The sequence below is a fragment of the Phocoena phocoena genome, chromosome 1 (genome assembly GCF_963924675.1).
Source record: "Phocoena phocoena chromosome 1, mPhoPho1.1, whole genome shotgun sequence".
NCBI classification, from domain to species: domain Eukaryota; kingdom Metazoa; phylum Chordata; class Mammalia; order Artiodactyla; family Phocoenidae; genus Phocoena; species Phocoena phocoena.
Window position 1 is genome coordinate 55,590,928 of NC_089219.1, and position 26,940 is coordinate 55,617,867.

Below are 26,940 nucleotides of genomic sequence, written 5' to 3' on the forward strand. Positions count from 1 at the left end.
AAGAAGCAGAGCTTTAGGGGGTGTGTGTACACGTGTTTGTATGTGTGTCTGGGTGTGTATTTAGTGCTGCATTATAGGATCTTTCCTCTTAAACACAGAAAGCCTAGCTAGGATGAACAATTAAGTAAATCACACGTCCACTGGCTATATTTCAGGAAGCTTTTGTTTCACCAAGTTTGGCTGTATCCATCTGCTGTGGAAAGATTTTTAAAAAGTAATTGGGCTTGGCTTCTCTGCAAGAGAGCTTTGGGAAGCTCTGCCAGCAGGCCTCTCTCTTTTCATGTGAGTCTTAAAGGATCCCTGCTATGTCTTCCTTTGTTTCCCAGTTCTCTGTCAGAAATGAAGTAATGGCTACCAGCCACGTCACAGATGAATGGATGACACAAATGGAAATGAGTAGCCTGAACACTTACATTGTCCGCCGTTACATAGCAACGCCCAATGGCGTCCTCAGAATTTATCCTGGTTCCCTCATGGACAAAGCATTTGATCCCACTAGGAGACAATGGTGAGTTTTAGGGGCTTCCATTATCAAAGGCTCCCCCCCGCCTCCAGTCCCAAAGAGACATGATAAGTACACACAATAAAGCAACTTCAGGCAGTCATATTTAAAGAAGATACTTTTCATGACAGTGAAAATATGTTTTTGAATCATTTTTTAAATGTAATATTAACAAAAGCTTTGTGGGCTTCCTCTGTCTACAATGCTTTTATCTCTTCATTGAAATTTTGAGACTGAAATACTTGATACTTGGCCATTTCAATTCCTAGTGGTTTGATTCCCATCTTGTATGCAGTGTGTCCCCAGCGGGTATACTTAATGTCACTGCGTGGGATGATGGCATCAAATGACAGCTCATATGTGACCTATGAAAAATGAACACGTGTAAACTGAAAAACACTTTTTACTTCTGGGATTTATTTTGACTCTGATTTTCAAAAGCAAAAACTAGTCAGGTGGTATAGCGGGAGGGCAACCTGGGCATGAAAACAGGATATCTAGCATTGCGCCGCTTAGTAACTGAGTCACTCATGAGTGGCCGCTAGTTTTACTGCCTGTTCCCCCACCTTTACCAATCCAGGGGACATTTCTAGGTGCCCAGTTGTATTTGTTTCTACTTGATTTGTTAATTTTTGTTTCAGCCTCTAAAACATCTCTTCTATAGACCTTATTAAAAGCTCACATATATACTGAGTTCAGCATCTTTTTTAAAGAGAATTTCGTATTTTTCTTGACCCCTTGTTGCTGATGCTACAGTCGGACATAAAAGGGAGGAATCCTTTTGAACTTGAATGTAACATAAGCACAATTTATAATATTTTTTTAGGGTTACGAGCTCACTTTTCTTCGAAATGTGCAAAGCTGTTGTTCATACCCTCAAGTAACGACTTTCTTTGGTCTCCATTAGGTATCTCCACGCAGTAGCTAATCCAGGTTTGATTTCTTTGACTGGACCTTACTTAGACGTTGGAGGAGCTGGCTATGTAGTGACCATCAGTCATACAATTCATTCATCCAGGTAATATTTCAATTAATTTTTACTCATTTCTTAAACACATTAAGGATACTTTGAAAATCTGAATAGAATAGTAGACACCAAGAATTAGTGGCAAAAGTATGACCTCTGTTGTGGGGCAAGCTGGGGTTTGAATATCTTCTCTAGCTGTGCCATCTTGGATACCCTGACCTTCCTCCTGATGTCTGTAAAATGGGGATAATACTTACCTCACACGATTATCGTGTGATTGAGTCAGTCAAAAGCACTTAGCCCTGTTAGTGGCCGTGAGGGTGCTTATGAAAAAGAAAAAGAAAGATGTTAGATTCAGTAAAGCAGTTCCTAGAAATGCCAGTCGTAAACCAATCAAAGAAATAGCACCAAGAGCCTGACAATTATGATTTTCAGAGAGTGTTTTCCCAAGAACAGAGTAGTTTTAGTGAAGAAAACAATGTATCAAGACTTGAGATTGTTTCCTTTTGTATTTGGGTCTCTTTAGAATATATAGGAGTTCGTTGTTGTTGTTATGGTTTTGTTGCTGTTTTTACTTTGTCCTTGCTCTCTCTTGAGGAATGAAAAAGCATTTTGAAAATTGATTTTCCAAGCCTGCTATAAAATGTCAGTATTACTGTAAATATATTTAGGGTGCTTTACATTTCAGGCTTTTGAGGTTTCAGTATTTAAGCTACAAATGTCAGTGAAATGTTGGTTAGAGAGGCAAGTCCAAACACATTGTTTTAATCCCTTCATTATACAAATCGCTGTTTTTCCCTAGCAACCAATAAAGACCATATTTTGACTGGTATCTGTAATGATGCCTTAAAATTTATGGGAGACAGATTTTCTTCCTTAACTTTAGGCTTTTCACAGGCTCATTATATATCAAATGGCTGACATTCAGTAGAATTCTTCTCTAGTAAGTTGGAATCAAGAATTGGGAAGCAGTGCTGTGTGGAATTTCAATATCATGACCTGTGTCTCCATGGCAGGCAGGGCCCTGCTGCCAGCCAAATATTGATTTCTTTTCAGGACATGGTATCTGTTTGGCTCCATCACATCTAAACAAGTAAACATTCTTTTAGAACAGATCTTTTCAATGTTTTCATTAACAGGCCGCCTCTAAGGCATACACCTACTATTGTCTGAATAGCAAAACTTGTCATTTCTCCCATCTATTCTAATCAATTGGGAAAAAGTAAACAAACGTGGTCTCTTTGAGGGGGCAGCAGTCACCTTGGTCTTTGACGACAAGGACATGGGCTGGAATTGGGCTCTTAAAGATGTCGCCGGGGGAGCAGGGAGAGAATGCCTACCTACCTGTGTGTGTCTTACTTAGGATTTGACATTCCACCCGGCTTCTCCCATCTGCCACTCATTATCAAGAGCCATTAGCTTTTCCTTCTACATAGTATTCTTTTTGTTGGGCGGGGGGAGGAGGTCACAGAGAGGTACAGATTTTTATGCTCCTATACATGTTTTTATTAGAATTTGGAAGGGTGGAAGAATTTTCATTTCATTTATTTATAAATATTTATGGTGTCAGCCCAAATGACACATGATGGAAATGTGATGGGCTTTCAACTTAGAAAAAACCTGGGTTCAGTTCCCTTATTTGGTTACTGTTTATAGTGTATTTAGCCCACACAAGTTTAGCTATTCGAGTTTAACAAGAGTTAAATGGCCATTTAAATCCTGTCCCTCAGTCACTCAATGAGAGTATATTTCAGGAATAAGTACCTGCTCTTGCCTTAATCAATATGCAATCCCATGGACTTGATCATTTGAACATTTTCCTTAGCTGAGCGTGTTTTTATTATTTAAAGCCATCTATTTCATTCACCATAGTTTAGAATGCAAGTCAATTAACTCTTCTGGTTTTCAACCAAAGCAACTATAGCTTTAATGGGTATATTCATAGGTGGGCTCTGCTGAGGTGCTTTTTCCAAGTGATTACCAGTGATGTTGGTCTCATGTGCCAACTTGAGAACCTGCCCTCCTCCTAAGATGTGATTCCACTCTGAAAACGCGGATTTGTCATTTACTGTCTGTATGACTATTAACAAGTTCCTTTCTGCCTTGGTTTCCTCACCTGTGAAAGAAGTATATTAGGGCCTATCTCAAATGATTATTTAAAGATTACTGTAAATAATATATGTGAGGCTCCTAAAACAGTGTGTAGCCCGTGGTCAGGGCTCAATAACTGTTAAATACTTTTATTATTATTATGTTCCATGACTCTCTGAGCCTCATGTGGAAAACAGAGGTAACAATGCCCAAATTGAACTAACATAATGAAAATTAAAGATAATGCATGTAGAATGCTCAGCACTACACTTGCCAATGTCAAATCCCCAATAAATGGTAGTTATTTTTATTATCACGCTATTCGTGCTTTAAATTTCTTGCATTTTAATGGGTCAGAAGAGGGAACTTAAGCTAACGTTCAACTTGTTGGGGAAGCACTCTAATTCTCCCTTGGTTTTCAGAAGCGGCCGGGCTGAGAGCTTGAGGACAGGGTCTTTCAGTGCTCACTTATCAGTGAAACAGTTTCTTTCATCAGCGTTATTAGTGGCCTGAGAATCTAGGTATGCGTTCTTTGGAGGATGATAATGTGGTAGTGATGATGAAGTACAGTCAACGATTAAGGGACTGGTTAGACAAGTCTTTGGCAGTGAAAATCTCACCAAAGCGCTGCAAACAGCATGGACCGTTGTGCTGAGAAATGTAGGCTTAGTTTGACTTTTCTGTGGTATTCTTTGTGGGTTGCTATAGTAACCATGTACATTTTTTAAATGCAGGTGAAAATATGAATGCTAGACTTCCATGGGCAATATATAATATATGCTTTTACTTCAGCACGTTTATCGTCAACAGGGGCAGATGGCAGTCATACAGGGGAATTTTAGAAACAAAATCAACTTGTCCCACAAAAACTGAATTGTATTTTTCATGGAGGCAGCTATAGTATTGTAGAAAGAACCAGATTTAGTCTCTAAACCATAAATAAAAGGTGCTCAATCTTCTTTAAGTCTTTTAACCATTCTAAACCTAATTTTTCGTTTATGAAATAGGAACTATAATTCCTTTCTGATGTCTTCACAGGAAATTAAGTAGATGGTTTAAAATTGCTTGGAAACTCTTGAGTACCATGCAGATCTAAGGAGGCAGAAACCCTGTTGGTTAGGAATATATGCTTTGGAGTTGAAGGCACTGAGTTTAAATCCCTGCTTCTACTAGTTATTCACTGTGTGACTTTAGCCAAATACTTAATCTCCCCAAGCTTCAGTTTTCTGGAAATAATGCCTCATAAGGTTTCTGTGAGAAATCATTGAAGTGATATATTCAGATGCCTACCAGAATGCCTATAAATTGTGAACATTCAGAAATGGAAGCCATTACTATTATCGTAATGATGGCTATTGTTTAGACTCATCACTCTTTCCTGAACAAGCAAGAGAAGTTTAGACTTCTTCTGACTAATGCTTCAGCAAAATATTCTTTTCTACAATGCACAAATCCCGTAAGGTAACTGAGTCTTGGCGTTCTTCCATGGGAGAATTTAAGTTACTTAAGTAATAATAGGGGCTCTTATTGAGGCAATAACCTCTCAAAGGCAATCCCACAACATGGTCTTCCCCCATCCCATGCCGAAAACAGCTTTGACAGCAAAGCTCTGATAGAAATTTCATTATGGGTCATGGTCCCTTTTTCTTGTTGTTTGTTTGTTTTTTCTTGTTTTTTGGGTTTGTTGTTTTTTTTTTTGGATGGGGGTGGTGAGTGGTGAGTTGAGTTAATATGTTAGTATCAGTGTTGTTAGTAACCAGTTGTCCACATAGCAAAGCTAATTTCACTCCCAAGTTTTGATTTTCCCAAAGAGGACTTGACTTTGGGAAGTTTCTTCTGAGCTATTATTAACCCCATTTTCAGATAAGAAAACTGAGGCTTAGAAAGGTTAAGTAGCCTCCCAGGAGCCACATAGATAGAAAATCAGCAAGGCCAAGTTTTAACCCCAGATCTGATTGATTCCAGAGCTAAAAAGCTAGCAAGCGTCATGTTGTGTTGCCCAACTTTCTCTTCCTTGGTGCTTCTGTTTTTGAGAGTAGCATTTTAGAATGGAGACAGAACTGGCCTATGAACCAGGAGAGTCTCGTTCTAGAACGTGAGCTGAGTTTTGAGTACAGCCAACTTTAGTGTTATAGAAAGAAAACAAAACGTTGTTTTCACTAAGTTTTGTATGACCTAAAACTAATTAACCTTTGAGGGCTCTATAAAACGAGATGTATAGATTAGTAACTATAGATTTATCATGATCTAAAATGAAGGAAATAACTAAGGACATCACTCAGGCTCCTTGTCTAAAGTTTCATTGTTAGAGACTGGTGGTTGCCAAGGGGGAGGGGTTTGGGGGAGGGATGGAGTGGGAGGTTGAGGTGAGCAGATGTAAGCAACAGGGTCTTACTGTATAGCACAGAGAACTATATTCAGTATCCTGTGATAAACCATAATGGAACAGGATATTAAAGAAAGTATGTATAAATATGTATAACTGAATCACTTTGCTGTACAGCAGAAATTAACAACACTGTAAATCAACTATACCTCAATTAGAAAAAAAAAAATTGAAGGAAAAATAAAGGTTCCTTGTTGGAAGGAACCTAACAGCCACACATTAAACCTCCCAGCTGATGCCTGTCCCCCCACCACCCCCATATTCTTGACAAAGAATAATCCCACCATTGTCTGACCATCTATAGTTAGGACTAGCCATATTCCACAGCTGCCCATGTTTTGGGCTAGTCTTATTTGGGAAGTCCTACCTTTAATCTTACATTTTTCTCTTGTCAAATCTCCACGTTATGCTAAGTTAGTCATTTAGTTCATTGTTTCTCCAAGGGTGGAAAGTGCGGAAAACCGGAGTCATGTGTTTCTGATACCAGACAATGTCCTTATGAGTGAACATAGCTTTTGCCTTTAAATAAGACACACCTCTTATTCTCACTGATCATTTTCACATGAAGTACACAGCTGTCTTCCGGGCATACTGTGGCTGTGATGGGCATTGACTTCACGCTTCGATACTTCTACAAGGTTCTGATGGACTTATTACCAGTTTGTAACCAAGATGGTGGCAACAAAATAAGGTGAGCCCTTCAGGGACCCCATATCCTATCTAGCTGCAAAATATAAAGAATAAGATGTCAGGTATCTCCAGTTGAATGCCAAGCACATTGTCATAGTCAGCGTCAGAAACTGAGTCCATTGCCTGGGTGTTCTATAAAGGAGGTTTTTGTTCTTTTATTTTTCTAAGATGCATGCTGTTTATGACGTAGATGGACAGATTTGGCTTCTAACAAGGAAGAGTAACTGTGGCACAGAATTCTCCAAAAGCTCTTGTTTCTCTAGGAGTCTGTAATTAGAGGTTTCCCATATCTTGAGTGCTAGAAAGACCAGAGGGTGCTCTTGGGTAGTACTTTTGATGTGAACTTAGTTATTAAACCAAAGTCTTTGTGAGATTTTCAGATGCTTAGTCTGTTCCTTTGTACATTTCCCCAGAAAGAGGCTCATGGAACCAAAGGTCTTTGCCACCTGAATTTCAAAAGAGCATGTCAAAGCAAGGGCATTCCCTTGATTTAATACAGGCCACTTTTAAAAATACCTTTATTTCCAACTCATAGCCCATGCTTCATATCACTGCTAAATTTCACATTGGCCCTTAATGGGGAAATGCAGGATTCACAGCAAACTGTTATGACGAAGGGAAAGTAAAATAGAGCAGAATATAGTCTTGATTAAAGCAGTTCTAGCTTCACTTATTTAGTGTTTCCATCAAATATATTTTTGCATGTCCTCTGAACGTTGTATTTTAGGTTTGTTTGTCATTGAAAGAGGAAATTGTATGGTTTACCTAAAATTTGTGCCTGAAAATACCCAAGACTGCTTCTTTCGGAATCTCCCTCCCCAGCAAAAAGAAAAAAATGTCCCACTTTATACATTCTTGCAAAAGATCTTCGAGCCCATCTTACTTAGTCTGGGTGGTCACATTCTGTACGAAGTATGTAGGTGACCTCAGAGTCAGGTGTAAGTCTCTTGCCTTAAACCGTACGCTAGGTAATCCAACGCCTTGAGAATTAATGTGTCTGTCACCTGACTGCCAGCCTTCCTTCATTTCGTCCATGAATATTTACTGAGAACCTGATAAATGCAATTTGTGTCAGGGCTAGCAAGATAGATGCTCTCCAAAAGCATAGAACAGCAGCTTCTGTGAGTGAGGAATGTCATTGTCTCGGCACAGGTGCTTCATAATGGAGGACAGGGGTTATCTGGTGGCACATCCAACCCTCATTGACCCCAAAGGACATGCACCCGTGGAACAGCAGCACATCACCCACAAGGTATTTGTCACGAAGCTAGAGCCCAGTTCTCCACCGGTCTGCGGCTCACTAACCACATGGCACCTGTCTTGTGTTCTGCTTGGCCTCGGTAGGAGCCCCTGGTAGCAAATGACATCCTGAACCACCCCAACTTTGTAAAGAAGAACCTGTGCAACAGCTTCAGTGACAGAACGGTCCAGAGGTTTTATAAATTCAACACGAGCCTAGTGGTAAGTTGATTCCTCAACGCTCTCTTCTCCCATCCAGCTATGGAATTGCAATGGAGTCATGGTTTGTGTCTGAATGTTAGCTATTACCGGCTGTTTCATTGCCTGGGAATTAGAGTGATAGGACATGACAGACCTTAGTCTAACTCCCCAGTCTGATGGTTGTGGGATATAAAGCCCTGAATGGAGAAGTGAGTGTTTTAAGGTTTCACAGTTGGTATTTTGCTTTGGTTTTGTTTGTTTAAAGACTTACCCAATCTAAGCCCTTTGAAATGTCTGCTGAAGTCTGTTCCCACACTCTTGTATAAATATATGTGGCACCATGTGGTCCTCTCTTCCTGTCTTCTAGAGATTACTCAGTCTCCCTAAATTCTTAAAGCCAAATTTGGTTAGTTCTTGGTCATCCACCCTCTTAGATGAGAGCTCTTATGTAGATCATCCAAAAATAATTCCTTTTTTTTTTTAAGCTTAGAATACTCTCTTGTGATTTGAGATGCTACAGATTTACCTGGATATGGTTAGAGATCTTAAGGATATACTTATTAATTTGTAAATAATCCTAGCTGAGAGAGAATGGGTCACGACAGAACCAACATTCAAAAAGTTATTCACAAGAAGTAAATGTATTCACAAATCATTACATGTATTATTAAAAAGATAATCATAAAGATGTATTGAGTTAGTACACCTGAAACTAACACAACATTGTAAATCAACTGTACTCTAATAAAAATTTTTTTAAATAAATAAAATAAAATTAGCTTGAAGTCAAAAACAAAAGAGGTTGGGGCTTCCCTGGTGGCGCCCCAACCAGGGAAGTTGTTGAGAGTCCACCTGCCGATGCAGGGGCCCACGGGTTCGTGCCCCAGTCCGGGGAGATCCCACATGCCGCGGAGCGGCTGGGCCCGTGAGCCATGGCCGCTGAGCCTGCGCGTCCGGAGCCTGTGCTCCGCAATGGGAGAGGCCACAGCAGTGAGAGGCCCGCGTACCGCAAAAAAAAAAAAAAAAAAAAAAGAGGTTAAATGAAAATCCTAAACTTATTCTCAGAAAAAGTGATTGTAAAAACAATTGTGTAGGGGACTAGAAGAGTTTTAAGAATGAATATCTTAATAGGATAGTGTGTTCAAAGCAAGGGAAGTCATTACTACTCTGTTCAACCCCCATACCCATTCTGATGAGCACTTTCTGTAAAGGAGACATTGACAAACATGCGTGTAATCAGAGGGAGGCTGTCAGGTAAGGTTGTCATATGAAAGTCTGCCTTACTCTGTTATCTTCTGTCATTTGTACAATGATTTCCTGAGTCTTCAGCAGAGAAGCTGGGATATTCCAGTAGAAATTTTTCAGACATGCAAATTTTAGTGGAATATGAATTAGAATAAATGATTAATGGCCCAAGTTATTCCAAAATGGAATTGGAACATTCCTGGTTATTGGAGCTTACAGGCTGATAAGCCTATGTTATTGCTTATATTGTAAAGGTGGGCATCTTCCAGGCAGTAAAAAATTCGTCTGGACCTTTTAAGAAACCATTCAGTGCCATGATTCTCATGGTAAGGCTTATCCTCACCATGCACACATAAGGGATAACTGGCATGGAAACCAACATGGGCTTAAATAATTGGCCTACTACATATGATACGTGCAGAAAAAATGACCATACTCAACTTTACGATGCTGCTTTAGAATCTTTGGCTTTCAAATACTGTAGACATTTCATGAAGCCAGCTATCACATTTTCTTGTCATAGAACGAAGAAAAGGATGCTTGCTTTAGTTGGATTGAACTATTTTCAGCAGTTGGTTGAAGGGTTGTTTTCAGGATGGTAGAGTTGAAACTTTGCATTGTTGTCTGTCACTTCTGACAACTCTGTTGTCTATAGGGGGATTTGACAAACCTTGTGCACGGCAGTCACTGTTCTAAATACAGACTGGCGAGGATCCCGGGAACCAATGCATTTGTCGGCATTGTCAACGAAACGTGTGACTCTCTTGCCTTCTGTGCTTGTAGCATGGTGGACCGGCTCTGTCTCAACTGTCACCGGTAAAAATGGGACGGGTCATATTCTCTGTTTACCACACTACTGAATATTTTAACTGATGCCAACTGCAAAATAAACATGAAGTGTTCAGGTGTGTCCTAGAGGAAAGGAAAGTCCTGGTTACAAAAGCATTTAGAGCTGTGTTGTTCGTAGCATCCTTGTCCAAAGAACAATGGATTGAGGTCAATTGTGTATTTAAACCTTTAGTTATAACTTTTACTGTCCCTTTTAACTAGCTCATGGTGTCTTTATTTCATTTCCCTCAGTGCATGTACCATATATAGTTTATCAACCCTCTGCATAGTGACTTTCTTTTTCCTTTTCAGAATGGAACAAAATGAATGTGAATGTCCTTGTGAGTGCCCTCTAGAGGTCAATGAGTGCACTGGCAACCTCACCAATGCAGAGAACAGGTAAATTTAAAATGTGTGTGTGTGTTTGCATATTTATAATGGGAGTCTTGTTTATAGATTTGTTTTGAGTTGGAAGTATAAGAAGGTGATTCATTCTAATGATGGAACTGTTCAGTGAGCCAGTTTTCAAACTCCATAGTGTCTTAAAGTGAAGTCTACTTTCAGGTTTGAATATAAATGCTAAAAAATTTTTGAGTATATGTGCTACTTACAAAAAATATGAGACTGTTACAAGCATTAACTAAGTGCCTAACATGTGTCAGATACTGTATGTCCAATAAGTCACTTAGTTTTCTTTCTTTTTTTTTTTTACTTTATTTATTTTTGACTACGTTGGGTCTTCGTTGCTGCGTGTGGGCTTTCTCTAGTTGCAGCGAGCGGGGGCTACTCTTCATTTCGGCGTGTGGGCTTCTCATTGCAGTGGCTTCTCTTGTTGCAGAGCATGGGCTCTAGGCGCCCAGGCTTCAGGAGTTGTGGCTCAAGGGCTCTAGAGTGCAGGCTCAGTAGTTGTGGCACATGGGCTTAGTTGCTCCGTGGCATGTGGGGTCTTCCTGCACCAGGGCTCGAACCCGTGTCCCCTGCATTGGCAGGCAGATTCTTAACCACTGCGCCACCAGGGAGGCCCTGTCACGTAGTTTTCAAATTAACCCTTTGATAAACATGTAGGAACATTTCACACACACAGATGCTCACATGTAATATAGCATTATTTATCTCAGTGACAGATTTTCAGGCCAGATTGGCCCAAGGTTTCATAGAGCTAAGTGGCAAAGCCAGGATTCAAACCCAGATCTGTTTGACACGGTCAGGGGCCAAGGGCGTGATGAGTTTGGAATATGGATGGTCTTGGTCCTAACCTTCAGACTTGCTCCTACGTAGAAACCCAAGCTGTGAAGTCCACCAGGAGCCAGTGACGTACACGGCTATTGACCCTGGCCTGCAGGAGGCTCTTCACCAGTGTGTCAACAGCAGGTGCAGTCAGAGGATGGAGAGTGGGTAAGCAGTGCCCGGTGCTGGTTTCACGTCAACATCATAGCTGCAGGAGCAGAACCTAGTAAAGAACAGGGACCGACAGCCTCCTTGAGCTTTTCCAGATGGCATTTATCATCCCCATTCTTGATGTTTTAAAAAGATGTACCAGTTTTTCAGATCCAGAACTGATTTTGATACGCCTTTTGTCTACCAGGTTTAATGTTATCTGGTTTCCACTTGTTACAGCTATTTGGCACATGTACCATACCTTAGTAGCCTCATCTGTGGATGGGAGAGTTATTCTTGAAATAAGAGGAGTAAGAGAGGAAATGGCATGAAGAAGCAAGGGCAAGGGGGCAGGAACTCATGGGTTCTAGAAACAGAACCCAGCTCTGTGTGTGATACATTGAAGCTCATCAATTCTTTCTTAGAAAGCAGATATGCTTTACAGGAGTGTTGAGAACTGAAAGCCACGCGCTCCCTGCTCCCTCCCCCTCCTCCCTAGGGTGTTGTTTGGGACTAAACAGCTGCAAGCTGCCATTTGATTCAACAAAATTACTGGGTGAAAGGGGCAGCCAGTTTTACTTTCAGTATGTACTTTAGCAAAGGAATGGTAGGGCATCAGATAGATTAATTCGGTGTGTTATGCAGTAACCCAAAGCCTGTTAAGCTTGAGAAACACTGTGTCAGAATGCACTCAACATGTTAAAAGTTCTAAGAAATTGGCAGCAAAGAAATCTGTTGAACTTATCCACTGTTTCCCCAGCTTGTTTGATCAATTTTTCCTTCCTTCCTTTTTCTTTTTTTTTTTTAATGACCATATACCTGGGGAGTGTTAGGCCAAAGTCAAACAAACCTTGGGGCCATGTGGTCTTTTAAGATGATTTTGAGTGACCCTGCACTAATCCACGATGTGTGGACTTCATGGTTTGATTCGCAGAGAGCGGTTCTATTTCTCTCATCTCCAAGTTGTTGAGGGACGTTAGACAGCTTTCCCGTGGCAGGCTATGGCCGTTCTCCTTTTATAAGGAAAGGAAACTCAGCCTCAAGGAGTTATAACACTAGTGAGTCATGGAACCCCTGAGAGCCATCTGATGCCCAAGTCCATGTGCTCTCCCCTGCATGACACCGCTTTCTGGAACATTCAGCGTTGTCTTTCTGGCAGGGACTGCTTTGGTGTGCTGGATTGTGAATGGTGCATGGTAGACAGCGATGGCAAGACCCACCTAGACAAATCCTACTGTGCGCCCCAGAAAGAATGCTTCGGGGGGATCGTTGGAGCCAAAAGTCCCTATGTTGATGACATGGGAGCAATAGGTATGTTTTTGGGGAACCCAGAATAATTTGATTCTTGAAAACCTATTTTCTTGCCTCTATACTAGGACAGAGATCTTAAAATAATTCTCTACCCTACTTCCCTGATTTCTTTGCCAGTAGTTTTTAGTTGCAAAACCAAGGCAAATAATTACTTTCAAAGCTGGCTAGCTATACTTTGCAGAGTAAGCAGCCATCTTTCCTGCCAGATTTTGCAAGCCTGGAATTCATTCCCATAAAGCTTGTTCTGAGAAAAATCAGGCCTGATTTCTGAGCAGCTGAACTGTGGGGTTGTGTGAATGTGAATCCCAGCTGTCAGAAACACAGGGCTGGTGATGGGCAGAGTGACCCGTGCATTATCGCTTTCCTGCTGCTACCTTCCCTCACAACTTTTGAAGGCAGAAATCTTATGGCTACAAATTAGTATGTAGGTCCTTGAGGTCGGCAAAAGCCAGAGCTATCCAGTGCAGTGGGGTGGCTTGGGGTGGGGGACAGGGACATTTTTGGGAGGAACACCATTGGGATTAGGCCCCAAGACCTCAAAAATACTACCTGCATACCCACCCTGAGATCTTCTCAGTGTCTTTCTGGAATTACCACAAGCTCCTCAAGCTCAGCTGGCAAGTGAAAAGATATTTAAGCCTTTAGTTAATGCCTTTTTTGACATCTGCCCACATTAGCCTGTCTGTGGAAGAAAAGCTTTTCCTATATGTGAGGAAGGGTTCTGAGCTCTCGTATGACTACCGGACCAGGTTAGGACACGGTTGAAGTGACCTTGCTCCAAGAAGTCACTTTATATGCCCACCTGCAGTTTCCTGTCTGAAAAGTGCAAATAGTGTCTTAAAGGGAACCCAATAAGCTTTGAAATTTGATCCTTTTTGGAGGTCACGTGACTGAGCCACTGAAATAAATGACACCACATAGAGTAAATATGTGCGAAGAGACCCACGTTGCCCTGCCTCACCTCTGTACTAAGAGTAGTACACAGCCCAGGGCTGGGCCCTTAGACTGGGCACTGCGTGTATAAGGGATCCTCAACCACTCGCTTATTTCACAAGTCCTTGCCAATTGTGTGCTCTGCAAGCAAGCAGCATTTCATCTGAGAACCAGAAATTAAAGGAAGCCCTGTTCCCACATCCCAGTGGGTCTTCTTTAAGGGATTCAAAGCGTAAAGCAGCCGTTCTTACATATCTTCACTAAACCCCTTCCCACTGCATTCCTTCCCATCTCACCCCCGTCCCCATCTCCTGCTACACTTGGGAAATCTTTATGAAGGACATCTGTTTGTTTATTTTAATGAAGGTGATGAGGTTGTCACATTGAACATGATTAAAAGTGCCCCTGTGGGTCCAGTGGCTGGAGGCATCATGGGCTGCATCATGGTCTTGGTCCTGGCCGTGTATGCATACCGTCATCAGATTCATCGCCGGAGTCATCAGCATATGTCTCCTCTTGCTGCCCAAGGTGAGCTCGAAAGGAATCCCAAAGCTCCCCCAGGAGGCGGCAGGCTCCCAGGGTTGTTCCAAGGCGAGAAGGACAGTAACCAGTTGTAAGCCTTTAAGCGACTGTAAGACCAGTGCTACATTTCCTGCTACTGTGGAGTAGATTCGGAGGTCCCCAAAGCCTGCTTTTCCCTCCTTTAGTTCACAGCTCATTCTTTAGGGCCTAAATCCTGCAAGCCCCATTTGATTCCCCAGAAAATCCCTAGATTATCTCTCTCCTTACGCAAGCTCGTGAGCCCGCCATAGCTTGCCTCTGGAATAAGACAGTCAGGGGAGCTGGGATGCTGAGTGGGAAATTTTGTTCTTCGCTAAGCTCAGATATGCTGCCTTTGCTGTTCCGAAAAGACGGGCAGACCAAAGATACCTCAGGCCACTACTGGCAAGAACATGAATCTGTTCTATTGCAGCTATTACTATATTGTGTGAATGAACACATTCAAAGGAATGATCACATCTCTTAAAACAGGATAAGGACTGTCCAACCTGGATAAGGACTTGAAGTCAGATACAAAATGATTAATTGGTAATTATGACTTCCATATCAAGAGTTAAATGTGGTATCTGTGCTCGTTTGCAAGGAACGAAACCATTTAACGACCATCCCCATCCTCCCTACAAACCCCTTGGGATGTGTTACCCTGACCTTTGTGGAGATAAAACTCTCTCATCATTTTTCCTGGACTTGGTCAGGAGCCTGGCAGCCGTCATGATTAGTTGATGTTGGAATATATCACTGTGGTCGCAATCCTGTCGGGGGATCATGGGATCGTGTTGTCTGATTTAGTAACTGAGCTGACCACAAAGCTCTTTCCTCTTGGTAAGGTTTGGTTTGACTGAGGGTGACTGCCCTCCAGTGTAACCTTAGGCCTGGCCTTTTATAGCATTCTGTAGCACCATTTTATCAGCACAGTCAGCCGTGGTTTTAGACCCCTTCCTTCCGTTTCAGGTACTTGAGGAGAGAATTAAAGACCTGTTAGCCTCAATCAACATCTTTTCTCCTCTGTCTCCAGAAATCAATCTCAGGTGCCCCGCTGGATTATTCACCTCTTGTTCTCTCTTCTGATTCCTGCTCCCTCCTCCTTTAAAAAAAAAAAAATGAGATGGGGCATCAGTTCATTGATGGAGTGCTGTCATCCAGTCATCAAATGAACACTGCAGGGCATTAAAGTGGGTGATTTTGTTTGATTAAATAGTCATGTTTCTCTCTTTTGAATGATGGCTAGAAATGTCAGTGCGTATGTCCAACCTGGAGAATGACAGAGATGAAAGGGATGATGACGGCCATGAAGACAGAGGCATCAGTGAGTATCCAGGCTGCTTCCACGCAGAACGTGGCAGCAGGAGGCTAATCCAGAATAAATGTGCTTTCTCGTATTAAAGTTTAAGATGCTTTGGCCCGATGGGGTTCTTTTTTTCCCCCATTTTCATTAGGAATAAGCATAGGTATTTGCTTTGTTCTAGTACATCTCAAAAGATTTCAGGGTGTTCTTTGTTGCATTAAGTACTTTGGCCTAAAACACCTTACTCTTCACCTTCTTTCTCCTCCTTATTACTTTCCAGTATAGCATTTTAGAAAGGGAGTCATCAGGTATGCATTTCTTTTAAATCCCTTAACTAATGTGTACAACTCAGGGGGGAAAAAAAAGAACATTTCTCTATCAAAAGAGAGCTCCATGTGTGTTGAGATACTTTGGCCTTCAACTATACAGAGTATATCTCCTTGATGCATGTTGGAGATATGTCATTAGGGACCTCTTGCTGTCCCAGTCCTAAAACCAACTCCCCTAATCCTCAGAATTGTTAAAAAATTACTCATTCTAGCTCTGCAAAGAATAAGTCCCCCCAGCATGTGAATGAGGCTACTTAGTGCAAATGCGCTTGGTACAATAAAGATGCTGGCCTAAGAGTGACTAACCATCCTTGCCTTCCACAGTCAGCAATACTCGATTTATAGCTGCGGTCATCGAACGGCATGCACACAGTCCAGAAAGGAGGCGTCGCTACTGGGGTCGCTCAGGAACAGAAAGCGATCATGGTAAGAAGGTCTGGCTTCCTGCGCTCGAGGCCCTGAGGACCCTGGTGCACTTGCGGGCCAGTGCTCACAAGTTATTTATGCATAAATAACCCTTCTCTCTCTTTCCTGTTCCATGCTCAGGTAAATTATTTTGGCATAGTTTTCCAAACAGATACATTCCAGCATGAAAATTTTATAAGAGCCCCAGGAGAGTTTGGCTTATGGCTCAGCATTCCCAGGCATACGTGGGATGACCTCTGGGCACACAGATTGCCTCCTGGGTTTTCTCCGTGAATAAGCGTTTAGATCATCTCAATGGTACCTGCTTACCCATTCACTGAGAACCAGTGGTACCCCACGTGGTTCTCAGTGAATCGGCTTACTCATAGGTCCTGCTGCCCAGTGATGTTGGTTGGCAAACACCGGCATCGACAAGGGCTCTCTTGGCCACATACTCTCAGGGCCTGGCAAGAATCCATGCTGTCATCTGGCGTCCCCTGCCCTGACCTCCTGCCTGGCCTGGAGCCCCAGGGAAGGCTTCACCAAAGAGACAGCACTTACCCTGGGCCTTGAAGGATGATTAAAGAAAAGCGAGGGACAAAGGATATTAGACGCAAAGGGACTGGTGTGTACAAAGTCATGGAGGTGCCTAAAGTGCCTGTAAGATGCTCGGGAAGGGTCGGGACTGAGTTGTGAAGAGACACTGGGTGCTAAGTGAGCTACCAATTATCAAGTCCATGGCTGTACCAACAGCATGGCCACCATGTACCTTCTCACCTTCCCAGTGCCCGTATGGCTTATTGTCACAGAGAACAGCAGATGTGTCCTACTGTCTAGGCATCCCTGCCACTGTTGCACAAAAATATAACAGAAGTGTACATCCTTTCCTGTAATTGTCAGATCTTTTTGTTTTTCATATAGCTGTTTAATTTTCCAGAAATCTTTCTTTTCTTCCCAGAATCAGGTCTTTTTTTAATGCATAAGTAATGCATTTATGCTTTTTTTATTCTGCCTTGTCCACATCTACCCTGAAAAAAAAAAAATGTCTTCAAGCAGTGTGCTTCCACACCTGTGCTAAAAAATGCAGGAGTAGATATTCATCAAAGCAACCAATGTGGCCTTTTACACGGCAGCCAGGTATTCAAACTCCCTTTGGAAAACAGGAGAAGCCAAAGGTCTGATTTTTAAAATGGGGACTCTTAATTTGGGCTCTGAATGACATTGTTCCCACCAACTAAATAGAAACTTCTGGTCTCTATGGAGAGTCAAAGCAGAACTTAAATTTCTCAGTTTCTTTGACTTTCTGCCTTTTTTCCAGAAAAACCTTTGAACCCACATAAATTCATTCTGCCAGGCAGTTCTGTGTCTCTTCTCCTTTGAATAATAAAACAGGTTTGAGGCTACTAAAGTTCAACAGAAATCATTTCTTATTCAGCAGAAATACTGAGTTCTTTCTCTCTCTCTCCCCCTCTCCGTCTCTCTCTCCCTCTCCCCACCCCCCTTTCCCCTGGTAGAAACTGCTTCAGTACAAAATTGGAATTCTGAGTGATGTTCTAATGTTCCATTAGCCCTCCCATCATCTTAGTAAAAATGGCATATGAAGCAACAGCTGAGATAAAAGGAATAGTGCGGTGTCAGCATCCCAAAGCCAAGGAATCTAGCTAAGGGCTTGCTTTCTTTCATTTTTCACAATAATTGGATCCCTGTTATCCCCAAAGTTTCTCACGCAGACAGAATGCAGCGCCAGAGGAAGCGGAAGACATTGACACTCCACGTAATTCCAAATGCACCAGAAAGTCAGCAGCATTTAACCGAGTGTTGTCATATCCCTGAACCTGTATGATGGGTCACTGAAAGTGGTGGCATCAAGCTAATGTCCCTGTGGTACCTAGAGGATAAACCATAGGTACACGTTAAACCCGGAAATCTGATCTAGTTCTTTTGTGGCACACGACTTGCTCAAGCGTGTATTCTCTTATTTGGTGAAGGTATCAGGCGGGCATCTGCTGTTTGCTTGGCAGAGAGGAAGGAGTTGGGGAAGGGAGCGGGATGGGCCTTATTTCTGCCAGGCAGCATGGTATAGAAGAGCTTATAAGACAGGTCAAGCAGAATTCACTTGGAATCCCACCTCTCCCCTTCTTTCCAGGTAGTGAGACCTTAGTGAAGCTACGTGGACCTCAGTTTCCTAATAATTAAAACGGGATTAGAAATTCCTCCTGGGTAAGGTTGTCGTGAGGATGAAGTGAGATAACACATGGCAGGCATGAGCTCAGAGCTGACCTCACCTCCATACCCACTCTGCCCTCAAGGAATTGATAATCCAGCAAGAAACTGTAAATGCGTGCATGTATTCACAAGACTGATAAAAGGCTGAATATGACAGCTTCCTTAAAGAAGTGGAACAAAGAAGAAGATGGGGAGAGAGTTCACTTTTATCTGCAAGTAAATCATGTAAGACCCTGGGGGGAGAGGGGACACGCACAAAAGGAAACCTCAGAAGAATAAAATATATAAATATATAAGTATGGAACAGACCAGACTTTCATGGTATGGTTCAGAGTGGTTATATTCCCAGAATTAAAACTAAATGTTACCAACCTAAACTTGGAGACTCCAGGCTGCATTTTTAACTAGAAATATTTCATGTGGCCAACAGAGTTTTGTATTTTAAAAGAACCTAATTTTTAATTTTTGTTTCTTAAAAGAAAACTACTCAAAATAAGAATGGTTTCTGAAAAGTAGAATCATTTTTATCGACGTTCTGACACCATGTAGAATGATTGTTTTCCAGCACTTGACTATTAACTGTTACACTCTGCTTTCCCATTATTTCTCTTGAAAATATCATATTCTAACTAATCAGTTGGCTTATTTTTAAGTTAAAAATCACCAGTATGTATTTGTTCCTTGTGAATCTGTGTTTTAGTTACCATCTCATTAGAAACATTACAAATGTACGTTAAGCAACTTTTTTTTTCTTTGTGAAAGGGAATTTTTCCCCTAGCGAAGTAAATTCCAAAAGACTTAAAACGCAAATGCTGAACCTTGAAAATCTGGTCAAAAATTACATAGTGCACCACAAAACCATTTTTTAGAAGTGCAGAGATATTCTCCTGCAGTTACTCGCTGTGACCACAAAGGGGTGATGACCACAAAGGGGTGAGTGAGTCCCCAGAGGGACCTAACAGCCCTTGCCATCAAGAGGGTTTTCTTAAGAACCGTCAGATAAATACATTAGCAGAATGACAAAGAGCAAAAGCCTAATTTGACTCTTCTGTTCCTTATGGATGCCAGGCCTCCTTCCTGAAGCCTGTTTCGCCTTGAAATTGGCTTTGCAGGAATTTCTCTGTATGCACCTTTGGATAGTAAAGAAGTCTTTCTTTGAAAGTATTTGTAAATGTCCTCTGTGTCTTAAATGGTGCTGCTTCCTGCATGAGTCAGAGACCGTGTCTGTCTTATGCATCACTGTTCCCAGCACTTCACAGAATTGCCTGGCACTGAGTAAACGCTCAGTTAATTTGCTAAGTGAGAGCATGTGTTTGGCTTTCTCCTGCTTCTCTGAAACATGCTACTCCCTCCCTCCAGATTTCTATGAATTACTGAGATAAGAGGAAGCCTGAGTAAGTTACAGAGGGGTTGAGCAGTAGTGTCCCACTGAGGAAATAAAACAGAATTGCCCCAGAGGGGTTCCCTTCGGAGGGGTCCCTGCTGGGATTCTCATCAGAAAGCCCCAGGAGAAACGGGGCTGCCCCCAAGTTGCCTTGGGAACGGCTGCAAGGTCACCACCCACCTGGGCCTGGGACCAGCCAGGTTCAGAGCACCCCTGGACTCTAAGTCAGAACTCCAGGCAGGGCCCAGTGAATCCTAGAATATCTTCATTATTAGATGAGACTGGTAAAATGTCACACCAGACAGAACCACAGATGGCTGAAAAAATTATGTGATTTTTTTTTTTAAGCGCATGCTTTGTGTAAGGCGTAAGTCCTCGTACTTTAAGAAAGAGTTTGCTAATGGACAAGACAGCCCTATATTTTTTTGTAATATGGTAAAATCTAAGATAGGGATGTGCACAGATTACCGCTTAAACTCACAGAAGAGTCACCAGAACCCCTATAGGTTGGTATGAGTGGGTGGGGTGGATGTTGGTTGGGAAGGTTTCCCAGAAAAGACCTTCAAACATAACGTGAATCACAATAGCAAGATAAGGGAAGGTGGGAGGGTGAGGCAGGCAGAAGGACCACTATGAATTTTACACCAGGAATGTGAAAATCAGCTGTCAGTTCCGATGGGTGCTTGTAAATGAGCAGTCAGGAAGGCATCCAGGAGGCAAGATGAAGACAGCCTAGCACTAAAGGTTGGCTAAAAATAATTGACACAGACACTGAGATTTTGCTAAGATGTGTTTTCTAGTGCTTTAGTCTCTTGTGTGTAGAACATCTGTAACTGAGGTTTTAAAGCCTACATTACATTCTAGACTTAGCACTACTGAAGCTGAGAATCTTGTTCTGGCTCCTGATCTCTTAATCTTGGGTAAAATCATCACTATTCCTCCAGCATCTGAACCTAGAAACTTCAAGGATATTAACCCTCTTGGCATCTTCACCAGGAAGTCCATTTGGTCACCAGAGCCAGCCCTTCCCTGAACTTGAACAGCCGCTCGCTCCACTTAAACACGGCTAATGTCCCACTTCACGGCCTTGCCGTCTTCTCGGACCAATGCTCAGTCCCCTGTCCTCTGAGCCTCAGATCCCTCCTTCCTTGTGGTCAGCCTCCTCGTTGCCACAAGGGATCATCTTAAAGCACACGTTATGTTATTGCCATCTACCTTCCCCCTGCCCTTTGACCAGCCTTCCTGGTCTGGTCTCAGCCTGCCTGTCCAGCCTCATCTCTTGCTCTTTTCTCCTACACGTGAAGTTTTTCCCCATTTCTCAAATCCATGGAGCCTTTCAGTCTTCTGGTCTTTGAATATGCTCATCTCCCTGCCTGAAGTACCTTCCACCCCTTTCTTTACCTAGTGAACCCCTCTCTCCCGTGACGGCCACCTTAAGTGTCACTTCCTCTAGGATCCTAAGCCAAGTTCATCAGCTTTGGTATTCCTTTGTAATGCCTCTGGTTTCGCACCTGTGTTTCCCCTTCTTGACTGTGGGCTTTTCAGAAGCTGGGGCCTCACATTACCCCTTTTTCCGTTGAACCTCTAGCCTGGCATCTGGCACCAAGAGGGCACTCAATAATGATGGACACACAACAACGAACTCTCCTTCTTCTGTCCTGATTTATGGTCAACGTGCCTTTTTTTCTGGCTGGGTATCTCTACATATGTTATTCACAGACTCTCAAAATCAAGACGTGCAAAAACAAAATTCGTTTCCTTCCCTGAGACTCAGGATCTCGGAGTCACCCTCTCTTATCATCCTGACTGTAAGTTGCAGTCCTCTTTAACCACCCCTCACCCCCCAGCCCCCCACATCAAATTGCTGATGAACTACTACTGTTTCCACCCCAGAGCTGTCTGTCCAATCCCATAGTTTTAATTCAACAACTCTCAGCTGGGCTATGGCAATAACCTCCTAACTGCCTCCCTCTCTCTCCTTTTTATTCAGCCACCAAACTGCCACCAGAACTCTCTCTCCTTTTTTATATGTAAATTTATTTATTTATTTTTGGCTGCGTTGGATCTTCATTGTGTGCAGGCTTTCTCTAGTTGCGGCGAGCGGGGGCTACTGTTCCTTGCAGTGCACGGGCTTCTCATTTTGGTGGCTTCTCTTCTTGTGGAGCACGGGCTCTGGGCACGTGGGCTTCAGTAGTTGCAACACGCGGGCTTCAGTATTTGTGGCTCGCTGGCTCTAGAGCGCAGGCTCAGTAGTTGTGGCGCACGGGCTCAGTTGCTCCACGACATGTGGGATCTTCCTGGACCAGGGATCGAGCCCACGTTCCCTGCATTGGCAGGCAGATTCTTAACCACTGCACCACCAGGGAAGTACCAGAACTCTTTTTTTTTTTTTAATACAGCAAGTTCTTATTAGTCATCAATTTTATACACATCAGTATATACATGTCAATCCCAATCACCCAATTCATCACACCACCACCACCACCCCCTGCAGCTTTCCGCCCTTGGTGTCCATACGTTTGTTCTCTACATCTGTGTCTCAACTTCTGCCCTGCAAACCGGCTCATCTGTACCATTTTTCTAGGTTCCACATACATGCGTTAATATACGATATTTGTTTTACTCTTTCTGCCTTACTTCACTCTGTATGACAGTCTCTAGATCCATCCACGTCTCAACAAATGACTCAATTTCGTTCCTTTTTATGGCTGAGTAATATTCCGTTATATGTATGTACCACAACTTCTTTATCCATTCGTCTCTCGATGGACATTTAGGTTGCTTCCATGACCTGGCTATCGCAAATAGTGCTGCAATGAACATTGGGGTGCATGTGTCTTTTTGAATTATGGTTTTCTCTGGGTATATGCCCAGTAGAGGGATTGCTAGATCATATGGTAATTCTATTTTTAGTTTTTTAAGGAACCTCCTTACTGTTCTCCATAGTGGCTGTATCAATTTACATTCCCAGCAACAGTACAAGAGGGTTCCCTTTTCTCCACACCCTCCCCAACATTTGTTGTTTGTAGATTTTCTGATGATGCCCATTCTAACTGGTGTGAGGTGATACCTCATTGTAGTTTTGATTTTCATTTCTCTAATAATTAGTGATGTTGAGCAGCTTTTCATGTGCTTCTTGGCCATGTGTATGTCTTCTTTGGAGAAATGTCTATTTAGGTCTTCTGCCCATTTTCAGATTCGGTTTTTTGTTTCTTTAATATTGAGCTGCATGAGCTGTTTGGAGATTAATCCTTTGTCCATTGATTCGTTTGCAAATATCTTCTCCCATTCTGAGGATTGTCTTTTCGTCTTGTTTATGGTTTCCTTTGCTGTGCAAAAGCTTTGAAGTTTCATTAGGTACCATTTGTTTATTTTTGTTTTTATTTCCATTTCTCTAGGAGGTGGATCAAAAAGGATCTTGCTGTGATTTATGTCAAAGAGTGTTCTTCCTATGTGTTCCTCTAAGAGTATTTTTTTTTAATTTTTTTTAATTTTTGGCTGTGTTGGGTGTTCGTTTCTGTGCGAGGGCTTTCTCTAGTTGCAGCAAGTGAGGGGCAGTCTTCATCACGGTGCACGGGCCTCTCACTATCGTGGCCTCTCTTGTTGCGGAGCACAGGCTAGAGATGCGCAGGCTCAGTAGTTGTGGCTCATGGGCCTAGTTGCTCGGCGGCATGTGGGATCCTCCCAGACCAGGGCTCGAACCCGTGTCCCCTGCACTGGCAGGCAAACTCTCAACCACTGTGCCACCAGGGAAGCCCCCTCTAAGAGTTTGATAGTGTCCGGTCTTACATTTAGGTCTTGAATCCATTTTGAGTTTATTTTTGTGTATGGTGTTAGGGAGTGTTCTAATTTCATTCTTTTACATGTAGCTGTCCAGTTTTCCCAGCACCACTTATTGAAGAGACTGTCTTTTCTCCATTGTACATCTTTGCCTCCTTTGTCATAGATTAGTTAACCATAGGTGCATGGGTTTATCTCTGGGCTTTCTATCTTGTTCCATTGATCTATGTTTCTGTTTTTGTGCCAGTACCATATTGTCTTGATTACTGTAGCTTTGTAGTATAGTCTGAAGTCAGGGAGTCTGATTTCTCCAGCTCCATTTCTTTCCCTCAGGACTGCTTTGGCTATTCAGGGTCTTTTGTGTCTCCATACAAATTTTAAGATTATTTGTTCTAGTTCTGTAAAAGTGCCATTGGTAATTTGATAGAGATTGCACTGAATCTGTAGATTGCTTTGGGTAGTATAGTCATTTTCACAGTATTGATTCTTCTAATCCAAGAACATCTCTCCATCTGTTGGTGTCATCTTTAATTTCTTCCATCAGTGTCTTATAGTTTTCTGCATACAGGTCTTTTGTCTCCCTAGGTAGGTTTATTCCTAGATATTTTATTCTTTTTGTTGCAGAGGTAAATGGGAGTGTTTCCTTAATTTCTCTTTCAGATTTTTCATCATTAGTGTATAGGAATGCAAGAGATTTCTGTGCATTAATTTTGTATCCTGCAACTTTACCAAATGCATTGATTAGCTCTAGTAGTTTTCTGGTGGCATTTTTAGGATTGTCTATGTATAGTATCATGTCATCTGCAAACAGTGACAGTTTTACTTCTTCTTTTCCAATTTGTATTTCTTTTTCTTCTCTGATTGCCATGGCTAGGACTTCCAAAACTATGTTGAATAATAGTGGTGAGAGTGGACATCCTTGTCTTATTCCTGACCTTAAAGGAAATGGTTTCAATTTTTCACCATTGAGAATGATGTTTGCTGTGGGTTTGTCGTATATGGCCTTTATTATGTTCAGGTAGGTTCCCTCTATGCCCACTTTCTGGAGAGTTTTTATCATAAATGGGTGTTGAATTTTGTCCAAAGCTTTTCCTGCATCTATTGAGATGACCATATGGTTTTTATTCTTCAGTTTGTTAACATGGTGTATCACATTGATTGATTTGCGTGTACTGAAGAATCCTTGCATCCCTGGGATAAATCCCACTTGATCACGGTGTATGATCCTTTTAACGTGTTGTTCGATTCTGTTTGCTAGTATTTTGTTGAGGATTTTTGCATCTCTATTCATCAGTGATATTGATCTGTAATTTTCTTCTTTTGTAGTATCTTTGTCTGGTTTTGGTATCAGGGTGATGGTGGCCTCATAGAACAAGTTTGGGAGTGTTCATTCCTCTGCAATTTTTTGTAAGAGATTGAGAAGGATGGGTGTTAGCTCTTCTCTAAATGTTTGGTAGAATTCACCTTGTGAAGCCATCTGGTCTTGGACTTTTGTTTTTTGGAAGATTTTTAATCACAGTTTCAGTTTCATTACTTGTGATTGGTCTGTTCATATTTTCTATTTCTTCCTGGTTCAATCTTGGAAGATTATACCTTTCTAACAATTTGTCCATTTTTTCCAGGTTGTTCATTTTATTGGCATAGAGTTGCTTATGGTAGCCTCTTAGGATGCTTTGTATTTCTGCGGTGTCTGTTGTAACTTCTCCTTTTTCATTTCTAATTTTATTGATTTGAGTCCTCTCCCTCTTTTTCTTTTTAAGTTTCCTTGGGGTTTTTTTTGTTTGTTTTTGTTGTTTTTTTTTTTGTGGTACACGGGCCTCTCACTGCTGTGGCCTCTCCCATTGCGGAGCACAGGCTCTGGACGTGCAGCCTCAGTGGCCATGGCTCACGGGCCCAGCTGCTCTGAGGCATGTGGGATCCTCCCAGACTGGGGCACGAACCCGTGTCCCCTGCATCGGCAGGCGGACTGTCAACCACTGAGCCACCAGGGAAGCCCCTCCTCTCCCTCTTTTTCTTGATGAGTCTGGCTAATGGTTTATCAATTTTGTTTATCTTCTCAAAGAACCAGCTTTTAGTTTTATTGATCTTTGCTATTGTTTTCTTTGTTTCTATTTCGTTTATTTCTGCTCTCATCTTTATGATTGCTTTCCTTCTGCTGTCTTTGGGTTTTGTTTGTTCTTCTTTCTCTAGTTCCTTTAGGTGTAAGTTTAGATTGTTTACGTGAGATTTTTCTGGTTTCTTGAGGTAGGCTTGTATAGCTATAAACTTCGCTCTTAGAACTGCTTTTGCTGCATCCCAGAGGTTTTTGATCGTCGTGTTTTCATAGTCATTTGTCTCTAGGTATTTTTTGATTTCCTCTTTGATTTCTTCAGTGATCTCTTGGTTATTTAGTAACGTATTGTTTAGCCTCATGTGTTTGTGTTTTTTACATTTTTTCCCTATAATTCATTTCTAATCTCATAGCGTTGTGGTCAGAAAAGATGCTTGATATGGTTTCAGTTTTCTTAAATTTACTTAGGCTTGATTTGTGACCCAAGATGTGATCTATCCTGGAGAATGTTCTGTGTGCACTTGAGAAGAAAGTGTAATCTGCTGTTTTTGGATGGAATGTCCTATAAATATCAATTAAATCTGTCTGGTCTATTGTGTCATTTAAAGCTTGTGTTTCTTTATTTTCATTTTGGATGATCTGTCCATTGGTGTAAGTGAGGTGTTAAAGTCCCCCACTATTATTGTGTTACTGTCGATTTCCTCTTTTATAGCTGTTAGCAGTTGCCTTATGTATTGAGATGCTCCTATGTTGGGTGCATATGTATTTATAATTGTTATATCTTCTTCTTGGATTGATCCCTTGATCATTACGTAGTGTCCTTCCTTGTCTCTTGTAACATTCTTTATTTTAAAGTCTATTTTATCTGATATGAGTATAGCTACTCCAGCTTTCTTTTGATTTCCATTTGCATGGAATATCTTTTTCCATCCCTTCACTTTCAGTGTAGTATGTGTCCCTAGGTCTGAAGTGGGTCTCTTGTAGACAGCATATATATGGGTCTTGTTTTTGTATCCATTCAGCAAGCCTGTGTCTTTTGGTTGGAGCATTTAATCCATTCACGTTTAAGGTAGTCATCGATATGTATGTTCCTATGACCATTTTCTTCATTGTTTTGGGTTTGTTTTTGTAGGTCCTTTTCTTCTCTTGT

The 26,940-nt window shown here is 41.8% G+C and overlaps 1 protein-coding gene across 1 annotated transcript in view; it reads left to right on the forward strand.

Annotated features, from left to right (window-relative positions):
• The window catches only part of CACHD1 (cache domain containing 1), a 212,904-nt gene that overhangs the window by 183,004 nt on the left and 2,960 nt on the right, over nucleotides 1-26,940 (forward strand). The window contains exons 15-26 of the mRNA XM_065882458.1: nucleotides 327-508; nucleotides 1,410-1,520; nucleotides 6,515-6,637; nucleotides 7,789-7,888; nucleotides 7,981-8,097; nucleotides 9,977-10,137; nucleotides 10,462-10,548; nucleotides 11,428-11,544; nucleotides 12,686-12,837; nucleotides 14,137-14,298; nucleotides 15,560-15,637; nucleotides 16,270-16,371. Coding sequence (XP_065738530.1) covers nucleotides 327-508; nucleotides 1,410-1,520; nucleotides 6,515-6,637; nucleotides 7,789-7,888; nucleotides 7,981-8,097; nucleotides 9,977-10,137; nucleotides 10,462-10,548; nucleotides 11,428-11,544; nucleotides 12,686-12,837; nucleotides 14,137-14,298; nucleotides 15,560-15,637; nucleotides 16,270-16,371 — 1,492 coding nt within the window. The remainder of the gene's footprint in view (nucleotides 1-326; nucleotides 509-1,409; nucleotides 1,521-6,514; nucleotides 6,638-7,788; nucleotides 7,889-7,980; nucleotides 8,098-9,976; nucleotides 10,138-10,461; nucleotides 10,549-11,427; nucleotides 11,545-12,685; nucleotides 12,838-14,136; nucleotides 14,299-15,559; nucleotides 15,638-16,269; nucleotides 16,372-26,940) is intronic.